General features: G+C 34.8%; 5 protein-coding genes across 12 annotated transcripts; 1 reads left to right on the top strand and 4 right to left on the bottom strand.

Annotated features, from left to right (window-relative positions):
- Window positions 1–863: 863 nt before the first annotated feature.
- LOC105270702 (cyclin-dependent kinase-like 1) lies at window positions 864–2,321 on the bottom strand. The gene is made up of 4 exons (XM_011311811.1): window positions 2,090–2,321; window positions 1,779–1,968; window positions 1,121–1,412; window positions 864–956 (listed from the first exon to the last, which is right to left on the bottom strand). Exons 1-4 carry the CDS (start codon window positions 2,176–2,178, stop codon window positions 949–951), a joined length of 579 nt encoding a protein of 192 aa, XP_011310113.1. The 5' UTR covers window positions 2,179–2,321; the 3' UTR covers window positions 864–948.
- A 1,063-nt stretch (window positions 2,322–3,384) lies between these two features.
- LOC105270706 (ankycorbin) lies at window positions 3,385–10,497 on the bottom strand. Of its 5 annotated transcripts, XM_011311818.1 has the most exons (12): window positions 10,426–10,443; window positions 10,303–10,342; window positions 9,757–10,139; window positions 8,610–9,619; window positions 8,453–8,538; window positions 8,040–8,374; window positions 7,388–7,664; window positions 7,071–7,319; window positions 6,543–6,967; window positions 4,083–6,455; window positions 3,872–3,948; window positions 3,385–3,785 (listed from the first exon to the last, which is right to left on the bottom strand). In XM_011311818.1, the coding sequence occupies exons 4-12, from the start codon at window positions 8,754–8,756 to the stop codon at window positions 3,618–3,620; spliced, it is 4,137 nt and encodes a 1,378-aa protein (XP_011310120.1). In that variant the 5' UTR covers window positions 8,757–9,619; window positions 9,757–10,139; window positions 10,303–10,342; window positions 10,426–10,443; the 3' UTR covers window positions 3,385–3,617. The 5 variants fall into 5 exon arrangements, with proteins under 5 accessions (XP_011310120.1, XP_011310121.1, XP_011310118.1 ...); XM_011311819.1 differs by lacking the exon at window positions 10,303–10,342 and having other exon boundaries at window positions 8,453–8,535; window positions 10,426–10,497; XM_011311816.1 differs by lacking the exon at window positions 10,303–10,342 and having other exon boundaries at window positions 10,426–10,497.
- LOC105270705 (UPF0692 protein CG33108) lies at window positions 10,401–12,423 on the top strand. Of its 2 annotated transcripts, none has more exons than XM_011311815.1 (4): window positions 10,401–10,489; window positions 11,006–11,454; window positions 11,528–11,860; window positions 11,943–12,423. In XM_011311815.1, exons 2-4 carry the CDS (start codon window positions 11,234–11,236, stop codon window positions 12,142–12,144), a joined length of 756 nt encoding a protein of 251 aa, XP_011310117.1. In that variant the 5' UTR covers window positions 10,401–10,489; window positions 11,006–11,233; the 3' UTR covers window positions 12,145–12,423. The 2 variants fall into 2 exon arrangements, with proteins under 2 accessions (XP_011310117.1, XP_011310116.1); XM_011311814.1 differs by lacking the exon at window positions 10,401–10,489 and adding an exon at window positions 10,497–10,893.
- Window positions 12,424–13,212: 789 nt separating this feature from the next.
- KrT95D (phosphofurin acidic cluster sorting protein KrT95D) lies at window positions 13,213–19,931 on the bottom strand. Of its 3 annotated transcripts, XM_011311821.1 has the most exons (12): window positions 19,807–19,931; window positions 19,576–19,689; window positions 18,192–18,495; window positions 17,825–18,112; window positions 17,639–17,738; window positions 17,408–17,563; window positions 16,974–17,084; window positions 15,951–16,228; window positions 15,324–15,877; window positions 14,826–15,220; window positions 14,625–14,738; window positions 13,213–14,569 (listed from the first exon to the last, which is right to left on the bottom strand). In XM_011311821.1, the coding sequence occupies exons 2-12, from the start codon at window positions 19,677–19,679 to the stop codon at window positions 14,436–14,438; spliced, it is 2,538 nt and encodes an 845-aa protein (XP_011310123.1). In that variant the 5' UTR covers window positions 19,680–19,689; window positions 19,807–19,931; the 3' UTR covers window positions 13,213–14,435. The 3 variants fall into 3 exon arrangements, with proteins under 3 accessions (XP_011310123.1, XP_011310124.1, XP_011310126.1); XM_011311822.1 differs by lacking the exon at window positions 19,807–19,931 and having other exon boundaries at window positions 16,974–17,081; window positions 19,576–19,771; XM_011311824.1 differs by lacking the exons at window positions 16,974–17,084; window positions 19,807–19,931 and having other exon boundaries at window positions 19,576–19,771.
- Window positions 19,932–19,987: 56 nt separating this feature from the next.
- On the bottom strand, window positions 19,988–21,769 carry Yif1 (Yip1d-interacting factor 1). Its single transcript, XM_011311825.1, has 4 exons — window positions 21,545–21,769; window positions 21,196–21,290; window positions 20,717–21,073; window positions 19,988–20,641 (listed from the first exon to the last, which is right to left on the bottom strand). Exons 1-4 carry the CDS (start codon window positions 21,573–21,575, stop codon window positions 20,108–20,110), a joined length of 1,017 nt encoding a protein of 338 aa, XP_011310127.1. The 5' UTR covers window positions 21,576–21,769; the 3' UTR covers window positions 19,988–20,107.
- Window positions 21,770–21,826: the final 57 nt, after the last annotated feature.

Raw genomic sequence — 21,826 nt, forward strand, 5'->3', positions numbered from 1 at the left:
GGGAATTTTGTTATTTGCAATTGATTCAATACAATGGCAATAGAATCGTGAAGTTAGAGGCCAAGCTAGGTTATGGACAGGACAGGTGTTTAAAGATGAAATTTCATTGGTATAAACATTTTCTTTTATATATATATATATATATCTTTCGACTAACTTCAAATTTATAAATTTTCCAGTAGTTATTATTATAATGGTAATTATTTATGAACAGAAAGAAAATGCAGCGGGAGGCGAAAGGGATTAATAAGGCACAGGAAGGAGTTAGCTAGCATATACAATAATTGGATATTTAACTAATTACACCCACGAATTGTGGGTAAATGATCAAAGTTTTGATGTATAGAAGAACTCTTAGGACGGTCGTGTTGATTGTGAATTCCACCCCCCTTGGAAGTAAGTTGTGGGAGTACCATAGTATTGAATGTTGTAGCATTTGAGTTCTGAAATTAATGAGAATATAAATAATCGTCTACGTCAGATGAAATATTATAGAATTTCAATTTGAGAATTTGAAAAATTACCCTAGGCCGACTATCTCTATATTTTTTCAACTTTTCAAATTGCTGCATCTCCTGACCATTTGGAAATCTAAAACTATAATTTTCAAAGTAAATGTGTTGCAATAATTGATCGCATGTCCAGCGTTGTTCAGGATCTTTATCAACGCATTTTCTGAGAAAGTCAATATGTATTGGAGTACTAGGTGTAACGGGCAAAGTTGTTTCGAGTGGCGTCAATGTTTGAGGAGTGGGTAATGTAACACCAGCGAAAAATTCGTTTTGTTGAAATATTGTCATATGACGAGGTAGAAGATCACCGAGTGTTCTCCGAATCAAGTACAATTGATCTACGTCAGACTTTCCTGGCCACAAAGCCTCGCCTCTGATCAGCTCAGCGAAAACACATCCAATTGCCCAAACATCAACTGGTGTTCCATACTGGGTATCACCCACCTGAATAGTTACATAGGTTAAATTAATTTATCCATCCACACTTTTCAATTATATGATCTATTATTATATTATTATATATTATTATATATTATTATACCAATAATTTACCAACAATTCTGGTGCCCTATACCATCTGGTAGCCACATATTCAGTATAATTCTCACCGGGACTCAGCATCCGTGCAAAACCAAAATCACACAGCTTGACAACACCGTCTGCAGTAATAAGAATATTTTCGGGTTTCACATCCCGATGAACACATCCCAATCTATGACAATATGCCACTCCTTGGAGAATTTGCCAACTCAATTGTCGTATTAGATGCTCCGGACAACCGTGGGGATATTTTTCCATTTCATTGAGAAGAGTGTGCTCGCAATATTCAAATACTAAATGCAATTTCCTTTTTTTCCGAAAGACCTCTAGTAAATTCACCAGATTGGGATGTTTTAAATTCTGAAAGTAATAAAAGCTCAAGATATATAAGCACAAGATATACCTTTCAACAATAATATAACAATTGTATCAATTTGTTTCTCCCTTTCGTTCACTATGACAAGGTCACCATATATTCATGAGAATTGATTGTAAGCGATTGGGAAGCGATTCCTTTCGGATAAGCAATCCTCAACATGTCGGCTACACGCTACACATATTGACCGGTACCGGTATATTGACCAACGGCCATCACTCTCTCGGTTCTGTATGAGTAATATGTGAAAGGAACGCATACGGAATCATTTCACTTCATCAATTATTTTTCCAATTATTATTAAAGATTTTTTTTTTTTACATGACTTTTTAACATTTCCATACTTATACCTTGAGTAAACGAATTTCTCGAAGGGCAATTTTGCGAATGAGTGGATCGTCTTCTGTCTGTAGAAATTTTTTAACTGCTACTAATTTTCCTGTCTGCCTGTCTCGGCATTGAAAAACAACCCCATAGCTGCCCTCTCCAAGCCGTGCCAATCTTTCATATCTTTCCATTGTTTTACTCGGTGCGCCAGATCTGATAACATCAAGTTTATAATATTTTTTTTTTAATTATTTGCTCAATGCCATTGCTTTTAAAATAATATTAAAAATGGAAAATAATAATATTATTCAAAGGAAAGCTTTTGAATACCGACTTCTTATGCCTCCCTAGGCAGGGCAATGCAAACTGCTGCGCAAATAGCATGTCACACAGTTGGAGACTGACTAGCCTTGTTCTCGCCATTGACCAGGGGTCAAACCCCTTATGGGCTTATACCTCGAGTACATGATGTACTCCAAATACCTACACTGACCAAGCACGCGCGCGCGCTCGCGCTATCCCAATTTGGCTTACAATTATTTATTATTTAGAAAACTCCCCACTCTCCCAAATTTTTAATACATTTCAATTGCCGCAATATGAAAATAAAATTAAATTTCCATATATTATACGCCAACTTACAGCATCTCCAGCATAAAATTCATGGTCGCGATCTTCTAAACTTCTGCACTCCTCCAATGCTCACTCAACGGTATATCAAGTAATACTGATAAACACGCCTGTACAGCTCGCATCACAGCATATGCTCTACACACGGCTTTACATACCTTTCATAACTAAACCATGTGTACAATAATGTTGTTTTTAAAATCGATAGTAATGTAAAGGCAAAAGCTGATATGACCATCAAGGTCCTAATCAATGGCCTGGCTCATGTTAGACTAGACATTGAATTAATTTTTACTTTTTTCAACTGGCTATGGTGGGATTTGCGATTTAACCATCATTGATGAGAAACACATGACAAAAAAAAAACATTCACAACACTATGACAGAATAAAATGTTTTCTAATGAGGAGGATATTGCTAATGAACACAGACCTTCTTGGCAGTAGCGGTAGTGTACTTCCAAAGAGCCAGAGCTTTCTATCTTGGAGCCATTTGTCCATGCGAAGGCTATTTTACCCCAATTAATTATGAATGTATTATGAATTCATACCAATATATGATCCAATGAGTCTATAATATATATGACTATAAACAGCATTATTTATCAGAATATTAAAAAAAAAAAAAAAGAAAACAGGTTAGCCTTCTTTTAAAAATTGCAATATTGCTGTTTATTATACCAAGAGCCAACTAACATGACTAAAATGGGTCTCTTATCGTTTCGCTGACTATGCATCTCAGAAAACAACTACGTCACGCAGGATCGATAGCTGGTGGGAAAAAAAAAAAAAAAAAAAAACATACCTGTACGGCAACTATAAGTATCAAATACATATACCTATGTTAAATAATAAAAAATAAAATTATACACTCGGACACTTGGAGCCGTTGAAGATATGTCAATGTACACAAATTATAAATTATTATTGTACATGTACATTCAATTATTCGTCATTATTATTACTATGCATAAGGAAAAAAAATGACAGTGTAACATAATGGTCTTCTCTACATATTTATTCAATATTTTTTTCATTACAATGAAACACAAAGATATATTTTCACCAATTAATATATAACGAACAATTATATCTGATGCCAAATCTCTACACAAGTGTAGGAGGACCTTGAACCACTTGTGCTTGCATGACAATTTTTTACATACGTATAATCATAATAATTAAGTTAATTGAATAGATGGCAAGGCATTTTAGTCAAAGTTATGGCAGTATTTATCCGCTTTTAGTATTTCTATGTGCGTTATGTGGAGTATCGAGTACATCATTACCATTTTGTGCTTCACCTTTAACGGTAAATGTGATGAAGTAGCGCTTTGTGCGATCCAGTTTCTCCGCTGGCAATGCAATCACCTGTTTCGCTTCACCCTTGCTAACTTCAACCTAGTTTTTCAATGAGAAAAAAAGTTAAGGACAATCATGAAAATAGTTTTTCTTCATCCTTATTCCTTCAATTAACATAGATCTACCGTCATTCGACCCTTCCCCCGAGTCTCTATCCTCGGAAGAATAGTGCTTCCCTCTCGTTCTTGGTCTCCTCCATCCACTGCAATTATAATCTACCATCAAACTACGCAGGCCAGTTCTAATAAGGGATAAACATTTCTTCCACTACCTCCATTGCAATAATTAATCGTTTTAGTGCATTATAATTTTTTTTAATCCGATAATCATACTTACGATATGTATACATCGGTAGAGATGTGTAAGCACTAGTAGCATGATGACAACGATGTGTTTTTTGAGTACATTGCTTAGCTTCAGTACACCAATCTGGCGTTGCTGGTCTTCTCTGCAAACGTCGCAATTGTTCATATAGATATCCTTCAAAATCTCTGAATGTCAATGGCTGATTATATCGAGCTACTCCCAGAATTGGACCAGACATTCCAGATTTATGGAAATTGTCCACCTGTCGTTTTATTAAAATATGTTCATTGGCCCTTCCATGTTGGATTTGGAGTCTTTTCAATTCCATAAGTTGAAAGAATATTTTTCTTTCAAGATGATATCGCCGTAAATTAATCTGAACATCCCGTTGAATTGTTTTCATATTTAATGTACGCTGTTTTTCACTATTGGGATAGCGTTTTAGAGTTGGTTTTGGAATCTTTGAAACACGGGGACTCGGTTCAATACCACTATCCCGTCCTCCACTATCTCGACGCTGTTTTCTATCTCTACTCAATCGTTTAGGACTCATTGCGCCTATTCTTCTTTCCACATGAGACACTACATCTAATTTACATTTTTTCAACCTAGCTTTTATTGACTCTCTCGGTGTTTCTTCTTCACTTGTACTTGGTAAAACTCTCAAAACTGCTAAATCATCGTCTTCATTGTTATTTTCCAATTCAGTCTCAACTTCATCATTATTTTCAACTACATTTTGAATTTCTTTGGCAACTTGTTCGTCTTCTTCGTCCCACTCGGGACTATCAATAACTGCAACAATTGCACTGCGGTCAGGTGAAAGCTCTTTGGCGGTTTTATTGAGAGTGTTGCTTTTAGCCGTGGAAGGTGGTGAATCAATTAACCTATTCATATTTTTGGATGGGGTCGATCGTTTGTCAATCGTTTGACATACCTCATCTTTCCCACTGACTTCAACAGTAAGTTCTTCATAATCAACTTGATCTCGTTCATTTTTTTTCTTACCATCATTATTTTCATTAAATATTTTGTGAATATTTTCTTCTGAATTGCTTGTTGCCTTTGGCGATGTGACACTTGATGAGTTGTCAATACATATTGATTGATTTTCCCCTACAATATTGTTAAATTTAGTTGAAGAGGTCAGGACTTGAACAGGATGTTCATTAACCATTGAATTATCATCATGCTTATCGCTGCCCAGAGATGATTCTTCGCTGGTGGCATTGTCCTCCGCTGGATGATTCTGTAAAAATTCTTGTGGGGAGTCTGGTGGATAGCTCACAATATCATCCGTCCCTCCCTCTTCCCTACCTTTTAACGGGGAATCATCTTTGCTATTTTCACTCAATAGGCTCTCTTCATTAACTTGTCGCCGAATATCTTCAACGTCTCTCTTCATATCTGCTACTTTTGTCATCAGCGCATTCTGCATCTCATCCGCTTTCTCCAAGATATAATTCATATTCACTGTATTTTCGCTTATCACAGAGTCTTGTGTATCTTTTTGAATTTTACTATGAGTACCAATTATTGGAGTATCCGGTGATTGATCTTTATGAACTATTGCCGTTACGGTCACACGTTCGACAGTTTCCTGACTTGTGCTATCCATTACATCTTTCTTCATTTTTTTATCAAATTCCCTTGCCGATTGTTTCATAGAAGAGTCTGAATTTTTTATCTCCCCTTCATCTAGATCATTTATGGTTGTTCTTCTTATATCTTTATCGCTGGGTCTTGATTTCAATTTATCACTTTTACATTTTATTCGTGAACGTCGACTTTCACTTTCTTTAACTCTTGTTTCTCGGCATTTTCCTCGTGGTTTTTTTAATTTTCCATCAGAGTATTCGACTCTTTCCAATTTCTTTTCCACTGATTTTTTAACAACAATAACTTCTAAACTATCATCGCTGAGACTTGGTTCCCCTGACAAACTACTGATCCGTTTTGTCCGAGAAGTTTGTCTATCACGATCTGCATCGTCAGAGCTTTGATCATCAGTTGATGATTCACTGTATTCATGCTGTGAGTACTTTTTTCTGCATGTGGTTTCTACACTGATTGAACCCCCCTCATATCTGGATGACTCGCTCTTGGCGCGTCTGCGTCGTTCACGGCACGAGTCTTTTGAAAATCGTACCTCTTCCTCACTAAAGCTCCTACTACCTCGACGTTGTTCATGTTTTTTTGGTGTACTATTATGTTTACGAGTTCGCTTTTTAATCCAACGTTCCTCAATATACACATTGGCTGCTTGATCATGATGATGATGATGATGATGATGATTATTATTATTATTATTATTATTATTATTATTATTATGATTACGACTAGAGTCGCTGTCGCTGAGAGAACTCGAATTAGCTCGTTCAATTTTAACTTTTGCCGCAAAAACTATTGGAAAAAATAATTCATCACATTTTTTTTTTTCCAATGCACTGATTTAAAATTTAAAATGCAATGAATTTTTAATATATATACCTCTATTTGGTGGCATTCGATGTGTCCAAACGTGATGAGCGGTTATACCACCATGCATTTGAATCAATTTAGCACAATCTCGATGCCCTCTGTACAATGCGGCATCCAGTGCCGTCATTGATCCACTCTTGAGTGTTTGAAAAACGGCATTTGTTCTTGCTCCATGATCTAAAAGTACTTTGCAAATATCCAAGTAACCATGGAGGGCGGCAACGTGCAGAGGCGTTCGTCCATCATTGGTTGCCACATCCAGGGTGCTAGGTTTTTTTTTCGCCAGCCACTGTATCAGTTCAATACGACTTGATAGAACTGCTTCGTGGGCAACGCCAGTTCCTCGAATAGTTCTGGCATGCAGGGAACCCCCGTGCTGAGCAAGAATCTTGAGAGTTTCCAACTGACCTTTTGCAGCTGCACAGAGCGCAGGCCTGAATTATCATTATTATTATTATAATCATCATTATTGTATGAGAGAAAGGAAACAATGATATTAATATAATATATTTGATTGAATTTAACGAATTAATTTACGTTCTGCCCTTGCGATCTTGTCGATTTGGATTAGCTCCGAGGCGTAAAAGGAGTGCAGTTGCATCGGCATGACCAAGTGTTGCGGCATAGTGGAGTGCAGAACAGCCATTATCATCAACATGATCTGGTTGTGAACCACAAAGATTTACCAATGCCTCGACGCATCTAGCATGACCACGTGATGCAGCACAATGGAGAGCAGTAAGACCATCTTTGTCAGTGGCACCGGCGGCTGCTGAACCTCCAGCTCTGTTATGCACATTCCAATAATTTTTATCGTAAACAACCTTTGCAATTTTAAATTCAATGAACATTACCTTACAAGGGCTAAAACAGCTTCAACACTACCAGCACTCGCTGCCCACAAAATCGGCTGACGGCCATCTTCATCCTTAGCATTGACATCAGCTCCGAATTCCAATAAAGTATGCAATACATTCAAACCCACTTTTTTAGGTACAGATAGCTCTGCGGTAACTGCAGCACCACAACATTGTGCTGCGTAATGAAGTGGTGAACCTCCTCGTAAATCTGGCGTTGATGGCCTTGCGCCTGCCGCTAATACTAAACGTACACACTCAGCCTCTCCACATACTGCAACGTTTATTCACCACCAACAAATAATTATATAATTTTAGATTTTTCAAGTAGTAAGTTAAATTTTATGAGTATACATGGTGAATTAGATGGTGAATTATCCCTCACCCAGTATAGTTTGATAAAATCGAGGTCTCGCGTGATATATCAAATGCTAATAAAGTCAACATATCCGTGTACGAGCTGACCCACTGACCCCAAATGACAACTCAAATTGGAATATATATTTCTTCATTCCTTCATTTATATTAAACCTTATCTTTACCAATCACTCTATTCATTTGATTTATCTCGATTATATACATCTATGTATTATTTAGCTGTTAAATATGTAGATTCAATAGAATTATCGTTTGACACAAGCTACTTTACCCGTTGCCCAATGTAAAACACTATGTCCCTCAAGATCATTGGCATTGACATCGGCACCATTGGCAAGTAATACAGCAACCAGCTGCGTGTCCCCAGCAATGACTGCCAAATGAAGTGGTGAATGTCCTTCGGCATCTGGTGCATTAACAAGTTGTGGTGCTGCGGAAGCAACAGCACCACAAGTACTTGCATCCATGCAGTAATGCAGTGCGTTTCTCAGAGTTCGATCACGATAATGCACGGTATCCTCTTGTTCTTTGAGGAGTCTAAGTACTCGGGATCTATCACCCTGCTGGCAAGCGTGCATCAGTGGTGTTGCACCAATATGGAGTACTCTGAAAAATTTATTATATTTATTATATTTTTCATCACTTATTGAAATATCATCATATCATCAATTATTCAATCTATACCTGTGTAGTTTTTTCGATTTATCGTCTGAATTTTTAGTCATATACAGTCCACCATTCGTCCACTGTGAATCCAAATTCTTCACCTGCTAAAAAAATGAAAATTCAAGCTATGGTGAAATACTTTTGACAAATGGAAATGAGATACGAGATCTCATACCTTTTTTTCACCATTTACTTTTTTACGTGTAGCATTCAAGGGCTGTGTTAGAGGTGGTAAAGACAAATCTTCAGTAATCGGCTCTTGTTTTGTATAGTGTCTTTTCTCCTGATACTTCAACGGTATCAGTGGTGTCTTTGTATCCATTCCACTGTCAGTGACACCTCATCAAACTGCCTCAGGGTGAGTTCCTTGTCATACATTGGCATTGCCCATGCATTCTAATTTTTTTTACCACATGCTTCAATTCTCCCATTAATTTTATGAAAAATATTCCCTTTCGCCTTTAATTCAATCAACTAGAAAAAATTCAATGGCTAAACCTATTATCAAATTAGTATTTCAAAATCTCGCCCATTCGAAATTTAAAATCTCTACTCGTACTCAAAACATTTCGCCTATGAGGAGATGATCGAATCTAATGGTATTGGTTACTGACCACGTGGCTATAGATTGACCAGGTCACTGAGATACTATGGCAACCACTGGGTCACAACAACTGGCTAACGATTTAAATTAAAAAAAAAAAAAAAAAAAAAAACCCCTATCCTAATAGCCGAGAGCACGACAAGGTCAACACATGAAGTATTAACATTCCCACTAATGGCATTAATTTATTGTTTCTCTTTTCGCGCTCAATTTAAAAAATATTCTTCTTCCTCTTTCAAATAGAAAAGTGAAAGTGATTTTTTATAGTACAGTTTAGATATATTACATTGAGGAATCAAAAAATGGAAATAGAAAAGAATAATTGACATTTACTTTTAATTTTTATATTATTTCTCATTGTTATAGAAGTGAAAAAAATTCTTGTTCGTGATGGGTGCTTCACACGAATAGATTTATCAACGATTATTCATGTTAGACGTTTGTATTATGTACTTGGAGTATATATAGCTACTATATATAATAACGCTTGGAGAATCCACGTGCACGTGTTTGCAAAGCGTTACAATCTGACCCGCGATGACTGAAAATCGTTATTCTCAATATTTCGCCATTGAGTAGTCCTGCGAATCATTTGAATGGCCCGGTTATTATTTCATGTTTTATAAGTAGCTGATTACTTTATATTATATAATAATTCATTGAATAAATATGAGCGCTATTATTTTAACACCGAAAACAAGTTTTTCAATATACTCACAGAGATAAGGATCCATCAGCCGTCATGCGACTCATTGTATATGTAAAAATGATTTTTTCATATTTTCCTCTCGACTTGTTAACTGACTATTGGCTCTATGTCTCAAAACTGGATATTGTTTATTTATTAAATTGAATTATTCTCGGCAAAAAAATTGCAATCTTGTAGAATGAATTTATTTTTAAAGTAGAATGAAACAAAGTGAACCGGTGTCCAAAGAGAAATGGGGAATAGGTGCAACACGCGTTATTCCTAAGACCGCGCCGCAGTCAATTTCAATGCTAGGTTGCTATTGGAGACCTAATCCCTTGATTGTTACTGGTAGCCACCGGCTATACAACACAATGTGCGCCCACCCTCTTCTATGCCATATCACCTATCACCTGTACATAAATCATATAAAAACAAATTTTACATGTTTATTGTAAGCTTACTGGCTTTTTCAAGCAATTGTACTGATTAATTTTGTCGAATTTTTGAGTTTTACACATAAAAATGTATGATAGTTAAATTGATAACTGCTTCAAAATTAAGGATGAAACGTACATGAAATGTACATCTCAATTCATCCTGTCCTGCTCTGCTTCTGTTTCAAACATGAACGATAATGGAGTACACGGACATTTATTTCACATTGATAAAATCATCTAATATAAATTATATTATTACCTATATTATATTAGACATGAATTTCAAATACACTTTCATTTGTAATGTCGAGAAGTGATTTACGGTGAGTTTCCAACTGGCGTTGATCTATCAGTTTTGTATATTTCTTGGGTTATTTTCATACTTGATAGCACAGAAAGTAAGAATAATTACAAGTCTGTGTAACAGTGGTCAGTCCCATGTAAAAGCCAGTATTTTAATATTCTTAAATGATCCAACAGTTGACCGAATAAATTCCTCAACGAAATGAAACAGAAAAAAATATGGCTAGTGTCCTCCTCCGTTTTACTGATGGATCATCTCTGTTAAATGGTCCAAACACGCCCTAACACGTTCGCACATTAATTAATGTCTCTATGACAGTCGGACAGTTTTAATAATGAACATAATTAAACTTGGAGAAATCATTTTATGAAATAAGAGCAAACAAAATCAATAACTCAGCTGGACTTGTGCACTTCAGTTCGAGTAATTATACATCACTGAATTCATTTGCTTCATAAATCCAATTAATTTTCTTTTTCTTATTGTAAATTACATTGCTGTATAATATGCATTTTAATTGTAGCAAATGTTTCAGATTGATACAATGAGGCGCTCATTGCTATACAATTATTGCCAACTATCATGGTCATGTTTGTGTAGAAAAGCTATGAGAGATAAATTTACAAGTCTTTTTTCGAAATGCAACAAATGGGATGAAAAAATTAAGAGTTTTGAGGAATAGCTCGCTTCAACATCGTTTGGAATAACAAAACAACTCAAAAATATTATTTATAAAACATATATTATCTTGAAATAAAATACAATGCCAGCTCCTCCACCATCAATGCCACCACCAAGTCCATCGGTAATGTCTGTTTGTAAGAATAATCAAGTTTGTGAATCAGTGAATTTGCCACCTTGGACAAAAATTACTTTGGCATCCTCTGATTCGGAAATTGAAAGATTGATAGCAAGAAACGAACTAAAAGATGCAGAAATTACTTATTTTTGTCATGTGCCGGCAATTTTACAAGATGGGCCACAGTAAGTTCAACTCTTTTTACCATATAATTTATTTCTCTATATTTGTTTATGTCACTGATGTAATGTTTATCAGATGTGGACTTGTTGCCCTTGCCATGGCTTCACAAGAGTATACAAAACCAGTATCTGTTGGACAACTTTTAGCTGAAGCACGAGTTCGAGGATTCACCCAACACGGAGAAGTATACAGTGTTGACTATATGGCAACTCTAGCTGCTGAATATTTACCAGATCATAGACCAGACATTCTAATTGATTTACAAGCATGCCCAGATGCATTGACCCATGCTCTTAGTCACGGTGCCATGGTACTTATTCCGTATGACTCGGATTTCAATCATGCACCTTGTCTGAAAAGGGGACATAAAGCCCACTGGGCACTACTCGTTGGATTAATATCTTCAAGGTACATATTATTTTCCCAACAAATTTCCATATTAATCATGTCCAACAATTTTATAGGATTTTCTCCCTTTATTTTTATTTAGACAAGGATATTATGTCTTATCACGTCACGGCAAATCACGGCATTTGGCTTGTTGGCCACTTCGTGATCTTATTGAAAGTAATGGAAATTTAGAGGAAGAGGGAACAGCGAGACACGCTGGTGGCTATGTTATTCCAAAAGGAGGTGTTGGTGGTCACAGAGGACTCAGAGCTCGAGCTCTTGCGCTACATCCGTATATATGATTACCAAAAAATTCAGATAATCGTGCCAGTTATTCACCTATTCGTAACGTCAAAGAACAATCTTTTATTTGACGTTGAAGAAAAAAATATATAAAATAAAAATAAAAAAAAACAAATAATCCCTGCTGGTTCTCAACTCTGAGTATAGTCTATTGTTATTGTTATTCACGTTATGTATATATTTCAATGCGTTTAACATTCATCTTTTAAATGGAATTATTGATATTCAAGTGTATTTATTTATTGCTATGTATTGATCATATAAATTTTTCCCATAAATTCTTTTAACTCGCTGTTTTCTTTTATTACTATTCTTAACAATTTTTTTTAACAAGGATGGTTATCTGAATTTTCCCCCACAATTATAATAACTATAGTCATCATGAAGTAATTACAAATTTAATTATCACAATTGATCAACACTCTATAAAAAATAAAATAAAAATAAATAGATTGAAAAAATCTTTTCATTATTTCTCTCATTTCATTTGACTAATATAATTGTACAGAAGACGGCAGAGGAATTTTTCGATTTCTCTGTCCCTCCCTCCTATTTGTCGCGCTGGGATAAAAAATTATGGAATTACAACATCTTTTAGCGATCAAAAAACAGTGTTTTATTCTATCATCAACGGATATTCACAGCAGTACTTGACATTGCATTACATTCACATTTTAGCCTCAAAAATATTAATATAATAATTTACAATATTTAAACCATATTATTTCTCTATGGTAGACCGTATTTAATAACAATTCCCATTGAATAATCATTGTCAATGAATTGATCAACCAATCGTTCTTCTATTTGTCTTTACAAAATTAAATGATTCACAATGTATAGAAAAAGAATATGGATTACCATATCCACGAGAATGAATATATGGACATTATTTGACGTATCATATATAACTCACAAATGTCCACATTCAAATAGTACATATTTATACAAGTTTTTGTATTTTCTGCAGGACACGTAATCGGATAAATGTCATTTAAATAAGCTTTTTCCATCTTTACTGAGCTCTCTTAAGCAAATATATCTCGTAATGAATTTTCTTTTTTACCTTAATTCTACTGTAGAGTGAATAACTCGAATTGGTAATTTATTTTTATTTATTGAGGTTTAATAGATGTTTTATTATGTTTAATTGAAAAAAAAAAAAAAAAAATCGATCCAAGTTGAAAATGTAGTCTTTTCAATTATATTGTGAAATGAATAGCAAGCATTATATCAATGCAAATTTGATTCATTCTCTGATGTCACATTCTCGTGACCTAATCAACAGATAATCTGTTCGATATGCCAAATATGAATTTGCTCAATTTAATCACTTTAGTTGCATGAGAATTGAAATTTAACAAATATAAATGTGATATGCAAGTTTGAAATGGCTTGAGCTTAATCGTATTAACCTATTCCCCGGTCAACGATACTCTAATTATTACAAATATATTCGTCGAAGCATGAATTACATTCAACACCCATTGAATGCATTGAATCCATTCTATTATATAGAATAAGAATAATTATACAGCTAGTTTAATTAAACTTTTTAGTACTTTCCACCCCCATGCCCACCCCCCTCTTCTCAATAATCATTCTGTAAGCACATAAAGGACATCTAATGCTGTGAATAATAATGAGCTAGTTTTATATCTGCTAGTACAGTTGTGATCATCTCAATTCAAATATATTCGTATTCACATGTTTGCAGGTCGATTGTCGCTAAAATAAAAAAAAAAAAAAAAGAAAAGAACAAAAAATTCTCTCCTCAATAATATATGCTATAATATTATCATTACAATATAAGTCTTCAATTATTGTAAGCATTGAGCTGGGCATATGTGTTATAGCCCCATATTATTGAATTTCATAATCCTACTAATGGATCACTCTATTACTGAACCAACGAAACAGTTGTTTTTGGGAATAATATATGGAAAAATAATAGAATGACAATTATTTAATTTAATTTACATAAAAATTTTTTATAGCTTTAAATTACGACTAGAACCAATGGCTTATGAAGACGACAAATTTCATAAAGGAAAACTCAATCGCAGTATTCAGGGAAAGTTATATACAAAATATTACTGCTGGTTGTCATTCGGTTCGTTACTAAAATTGAAAACATCGATATATAATGAAATAATTTATCAGCCTGAACATGACTATAAGTATATTACTATAATTGGCTAACAGATATTTTTAAACTTTAAATAATTTAATGGAATAATAATAGTTTTGCTGTGAATTCTTTTCAATGCCTGCAATTTTACCAACTTTTTCAAATAAAATTCGGAGTTTGTTGAAGCGGTCTGTACACTAACATGGCTATTGGAAAATTTTTAATATGCGTCTGCCATTGTGCTGAGAGTTGAAAGAATTTCACTCCGTACCACTCAGTTCCATCAATTGTCACTGAAAACAATTACAATCATGTATACTTGTTGTATATACTCAAGGTAAAACTTACCTCTCAAAGGAATGTGAGTTTTTGCCGAACATATCAATCTCGTTACGCCATCGACTGTCTGACTTTTTGGCTCATTTTCTTTCTCTTTTTCTTTCTTTTTTCCCAATCTCATGACTAGGAGGAAACAATAAAGAGAAAAAACAATATATTTCATTTTACAATGAGAATGAAAATAATGGGGGAAAAAAATGGCCAACATACTTTTTTGTTTTTTCTCTTTGGTTGTGTAATTCATTGACAAATGCGGCCCAGGATTTTCACCCATAATAGGCACTCTTTGTACGTGAAGTGCACGAAAAGCTTGCCTCAATGTGCTTTTTCCTTTATCACCGGAAGTTGATTTACTCCAGTAATCCAATTGTAATTCAACGGGCTCCCAACCTTCACGTGGTTGACTGACGTTTGGACTGCTGGGAGGCGTTAATCTCCCAGGTGGTGGCATTGAGATGCACGTTGGTGGCAAAGAGGGTGGAGAACCTGACATTGCAATACCACTCTCATCAAGGTCAACGGAAGCTGAAGCACTGCTTTCAGGACAACCAACACGAACGTCGTTTACGAAGGGAATGAATATTTGACTACTATCATCTGTCTCTCTGAAATTAATTAAAATAACATATATCAATATTATTCATAATCTGAGGTGTATAATTGAATATAAATTCATTTTTTTTTTATAGTTTATTATTCAATCTTCACCTATATGTTACCATTGCTTCGGCAATTGGTAATAATAATGTTGGACCGACATTGGCTAGATACTCTGAAACTCTAGCAGCTCCTTCTGCAGCCCCCCCAACTTCACGCTCAAATAGTTCTTTCCATTCGTCACCGAACAGCATTGCGTACTTGGTGTCAACAGATGCCAGATATTTGGATAATGTATTTGACCCAAGTGGCACAATTAGAAATCTCAAATAATTCTGCCAGTCGGGTGGACGAAAACTCAAAAGATCAACATAGTGTTTCAATACAGCATTAACGAATCCATCACCGCCTGCAATAACTATTTTTATTGGAGTTGGTGGTTTTGCCGAACTGTTACAAAATTTTTGGATTCTTGTTATGAGACAAGTGAAAGTTGCACGAATATCTGCTGGTGATGCACTAGTTAATACCCTGAGATTGCGCTCTTGAAGACGAGCTGCTAGCACAGCACCACCAGTATCTACCAAAGATACAAGCGCTAGCGAATCCGGTAGACAATCATCAGGGAGAATGCGTACCAACTGCTCCACCAACGCCTTCCGTGGCTGTTAATAAATTTCAATTCTATCAATCATTCATCCATTTATCATTCAAAATAATCGTAAAATGCAAACCAACTTCTAAACTATTCAATTCTGTAGGTGGTTTCAGCTCAACACTGAGACTATGCTTTTTAGACTTGTTATTTCCTGGGGTTCCTCGGTCTCTTGCGAAAAGGCGACTTTTTCGATCATTAATTTCATATTTATTAACGCTGTGTTGGCCATCAAATTTTGGGGGCGAGCCTGTCACTGTATTTGCCACATCGTTTGCTTCAAAATCAGTCCAATTTTCCGGATGGGAATCACTGTCTGCACGTCTTGAACTGTCATCACTCTGCCTGTCTGTGCATCTTTCTGTAAGGTTTTCCATAACTCAAAATTATGTAAGGACAATGATTTTTTTTCCATTATAATATATATTATATCATAACCATGATAATCATAATCAATGTCATGTCAATTAATCGTCATTAATTCAATTCGCTGGCTCTACTCAATTACACATTACAACATCAGAATATACAAAATAGGTAGCGGAAAAATAACACAAAAATAATGCAATCACTCACAAATTTATTGTCACTGATACACCACTCAATACGACAGAAAGACAGATATCAATGAATATATAGAGTGAAAATGAGAATACGTACGTTTTTAAGGAGAGAGTTAGAGACTTCAGTTTTATACATATGTTTATTGACTTTGTTTTGCGAATAATAGTGAAAATTATTCGTCACGTATAATATAAAAGTGATATAAAAGTGATTATTGAATTATTTCTTAAATAATTACGTCTTCTAGGGGAAAAAAATAAATAAAAAGAAATAAACTTGGAAAATCAATTTCCATTTAAAGTTCAATCGTATACTTTATAAATCTATACATGACGTATTTATTATTGAATATAAATAATAAAGTGGTAAAAATTGTGTAGTAGAGTAGTAGAGATAGTAGAAGTAGTAGTCTAGTAGAAAAAATGAATAATGATCATGCAGAGAATAATCATGTCTTATTAGTTTTTTTCAAATGGTTATTCTCGTGGGGGTGAACCAAGTGATTAATTTATCAATTTTTAAAATACTCTATTATCATGTACCTGGTGTAGTGTGTTCAACACGTGGCCTCTCCTTGATAACCTGCCCAGTTGTTGGTTGTGATATTGTCGTTATTGGCGGTGAATTCGTTGTACTTTCCACGCTGGTAACTACTATCGAATTGTACCATGCAACAGTGCAAAGCCAATCCCAATTTATTTGATTATTCATTTTTTTTTTCTTCAATCAATTGAAAAACATTTTTGATGTCTATTAATCCTTTTCATCGATTTAATTAAAACAATAAAACTTTGTTATTGTGGTGCAAGACATATTCACTGATTCAGGTTCATGGTTTACTCATAAAATAATCAGTCAATGAATAATTAATAATTAATAACCCGGCTGGTTTAAATAACGTGCCTCAAATTCTACAAAATACGAGCAAAATTGCCGTGACTTCTGCAGATATTGCTGTTAGAGCAATATAACTCACCTGTATTGGGAGGCGCCAAGAGAGATCGACTCGAGCTAAAAAATGGCCGAAGAGATGGCTTTGGTGTGCTGCTTACAGACATTGTATCTAATTCTGGTCCACTTTCTGATAAATCTTCCAACTCATCGAAGAGTTCCTCAATTTCCATATCGCCACCTATGTGAAATTCATATGAAAGATATATACATACTTTATTTTTCGTTGTATAAAGGTATTTTTTTTCTCCATTACCTGACAATTTTTGGCCAATTTCCTCTTGATCGTGTTCCAATTCCTCCGATACTCGGAATCGTTTCAACAAAGCAATAAATTTTTGCTTTAAATTCCGTTGCTATTGTAATAATTAAATAACTTTAATGAGGTTTTCCAGCGATATAACAGTGATATGTATTGATTTCATTATCATTATCATCTCACCCGTGCGTTAACAGGCATTTTCGTTCGGCTCTTTCGTCGATGTACCTCTAGGGTTGGTTCAGAATCACTCCCTTCACCTTCACCCTCTGAACTGAATTCCTCCTCTTCGTCACTATATTCGGGTCCTAATCGTTCACTTGCATCACTTATAAGCCGTTTGTCCTGATCAACGGGTTGCGAACAGAGTCCAATAACATTAATTTTTGCCAATATCACTGAAGAGCCACCATATTTTTCAGCTTTGTCTGATACAAGTTCCAATTCAAGATCCATTTCCTTTTGCAAAACCTAATAATAGTTAATGGAAAAACAATATGCTATTACATTATTGTTTTTATGAGTATAGAGAAATATGATTTTATTTTACCTGTGCCATGTTAACAACTCCTTCAGCTAGAGTTTTAAATCCCAACATGGTTCGATTTTTATATCTTTTTCTTCTCTGGAGTAATATTAATAATTTATTACCATCTCTCTTGAGAAAATGGGGATATTGTAAGGCAAATTGTAATTCCAACTCTGTGTCAAGCATTCCTCCAGACGGTATAGTCATTTCATTCGAGCGCAATGTTCTTTTGGAGCTTTGCATTTTAACAGCAATGCTGATGGACGCCAGATCAACACCCAAAGGCCGGAGTATAACGAGTCTTGTTAATGTCAATGTGCATAGCCTTCATCAGACAAATAGAAAAAAAAATATATATATATATATATATATTCCTTGGTTTGGTAATTTTCAATTATCAAATAAAATTGTTATGAATAAGATAAAAGTCGATGCATCATTTGCATTTCGTTAGATATATGTAATTTCAATTTTATCATTCGCATTGCCTCGTGTCTGTGTATGCATTATTACACATCAAGCCAACTGGCTGGTGGTCGGTGACACCAAATCAATACGCCAACTCTTTGACTACCTAGATATATTGGTTTGATTATTATTAATATTATTATTATTGCTATTGTCATTCAACATTTATACCCTTTTTAAAGACCAGAGTTATACTATATAATAGTATGAGTTTTAAGATTGAATTTTACGTCAATTTACGTCTGTTTATTATCTACTTGGCTTTACTATTTGTTTCTCTTGCTTTAATAATAAATGTGAAAATCATAGCGAATCTGCCAAGTTATATCAGGATCACAATAACAATGCCAAAAGCTAAGCTTCTCTTTGACCACTCGTACTATTGCTAACATGAAAAATTTGTTGTTGCTGAAAATGCCTTGCCCCATCAAGGCAAGTTCTTTTTTCTCTTAAGAAATTTATTCAATTAATTATAATGATTTACTACATCATGACGGATAAACGTCAAAAATGTCACATTGTGGTGTCAACTTATCAAGTGGGAAACCCTATTTGCAAATATACATCGAATTATATAAATCAAGGTGATACATAAAAGATGATTTATAAAACTTGAAAAATAAAACTAAACAATTATTTAGGATCATTAATGTAAATATTTATAGTGGAGAACTACTCTCACTGATTTCCCGTGGATTTCAATTGCAATTTTCAGAAAGCACACAACGATGTGAATGAATGCACGTTCATTATCTGATAATTTTTTAAACCAATGATGCCTATTAATAATAATTTTTTATTTTTTTTTCTCATTTGTCAATTATAATTTTTTGTTTGCGTTTACTACTCCACTGTCTTTTATCATTTTCGTGACACATTAGAAATAGGCTCATTCTTTACTTTCTAGTTTTCTGATATAAATAAATAATTTATTCACCTTGGTATGCAATTAGGAGGTGTACGATCCACTTCCCAAGTAGCAAATAATTTCATAGGGACAGGCCGGTTAGCCAAAGCCGTCACTTTGGTGCGCTCCGCCATTATTCGTCCACTAGATTCAATACCAACAATAATAATTGAATATTATATGCACCACGCCCACACACTGCTGTTCTTCACGGCTAACTGATTTTAAATTGACATGTTAATAATTTCACTTCATACGTACCTATATATTTATGATATATATGTTCAATATCTGCGGTTTTGCGAGCCGTTCAACATACCTGTGTATATAATAATATATATACCAATCGGCGCCCTACCAACAGAAAGTGGAAGTTACACGACAGTTGTATATATAATATATGTCTTAGCGGGAATATTTGAAATAGAAAAATCAGCGATTATTTAACAAGGTAGAACATTTTTATTGCTCGATGTCAAGTGCTTTTTTTATTTATATATATAAATCACCGTACAATCTATTTCCGTCATATATTTGTTATGACAGTTTGAAAAGTATTTCCTTACTCAATGAGATGATAAGATAGCCACCACATAAGAAACGGTTGAAGGGATGCAACAAACAGAATGAAGTAGAGTCTTCTTTTATTACCAGTTGCAGTGTATGAGGTGTGGCCTTCGGGTATAACTCGTAGTTTAAGAGACCTTATGAGAAAAAATGCGATGGATATACTGTAGTATATGAGTCCAGTATAATATCCGAATCGCCGAAAAATAAGTGATAATAATAAAGCCGCATTGATACCGACATATTTGTAACCGCAATATGCTAAAAGATCAAAAGTCCGTAGACTTGTTTCAAGATTCATAATGTAGAGTGTTATAGTGTGAACAAGCAGCTCTATTAAACCCCAAGCCAATGCTGAACTAGCAATTATTCCAAGCTGTTCTGGCGTGAATCTTTCTTGAGTTCCAAGTGATAAACCTGCCATCACCACATATGTCAAAAATGCCATCGTTGGAATATACATATCAGGAGCATTTTTCTCGTACCGTGGTTGTAGAGGAACATCTTGCTCGTATTTCACCGACCAATCCTTTCAAATTTTCATGTACAAAGCATTGATCAGTAAAACTCTTGATCTACCATTATTATTCAATCAATTACTTACTCTTTGAGTGAAGGGGAAAATAAGTAGGGCTAATTTGACGACAACATAATCAGTATCAACAGCAAAATAGTATTTCAACGCCGTAATGGGGAAATATTTTTCAAGATGCTGCTTGCCAGTACCCACTAGTGCATCTCCATACTTCATAGCCATATTTGCTACTAGAGGTTCATTGAGAAGTTGTGTAGCAAATTGGGATCCCGTGAATGCATTATCTTGAGGTACAGCACTGCCAGGTGCGGGCATAGAAGCTTGCATTGTTGGTGACATTCCTATTGTTGATGGACTAAAACCATATGCTGAAGTAGTTTCAGATACATTAAAACCATACTCTGGTACGCCATTATTTGCACCGACCTGAAATAACATAGAAAATATACTTCAAAAAAATCATCAACACATATTTCACTGGGTTCTCCACAATTTTCTTATTCATTAATTCATTCCATACAATCTTTGTTCTTGCGTTGGTTGCTAACCTGTTGTTGATGATTATACACGTATGGATTATGTGGTATCTGAGTACACGGAGAAGATGTACCCAATGATGGATCTACAATTCTTTTTGGTTTTCCTAATCAGAAAAATTGCTCTTTGAAAATAGTTTGAAAGCGCATTATCTTTGTTTTTTTTTTATATTAAACATAGGTCACTTCAACTGTTACCATTCAAAGAACATAACCTCGAAAGAAACATTTATTACCTTTCTCTGCATTCAGTTATAATTGTCCAATTCGTATTAATAAAAAAAAAATAAGTGCAATTGGTCACAAGCATTATATGAGGATAGGATATGAAAATATATATTGCATATAATATTTGACTTACCTCTACGCGCTCCCGAGTGATTATAATTCATGATTGTTTTTTATCTTTTAGCCTTTTGGTTTCCTATAATTTTGCAATATTGGCTGATCTTATGAAAATATGATGATACCTTACTTTATGGACCACAATTTCCAAATTTATTTGTATTCTAGAGAAATTAAAAAATTCATACGTTGTAGCATAAGTAGCTCCAACACATACACCCTGCCTTTCACGTCTAGAGCGTCTGTAACACGGGCCACATGGGGGCGCGGGCGCGGACGCGGGCGGAGCGGGGGGCGG

This window comes from Fopius arisanus, unplaced genomic scaffold (assembly GCF_000806365.1).
Source record: "Fopius arisanus strain USDA-PBARC FA_bdor unplaced genomic scaffold, ASM80636v1 scaffold00092, whole genome shotgun sequence".
Taxonomy (NCBI): domain Eukaryota; kingdom Metazoa; phylum Arthropoda; class Insecta; order Hymenoptera; family Braconidae; genus Fopius; species Fopius arisanus.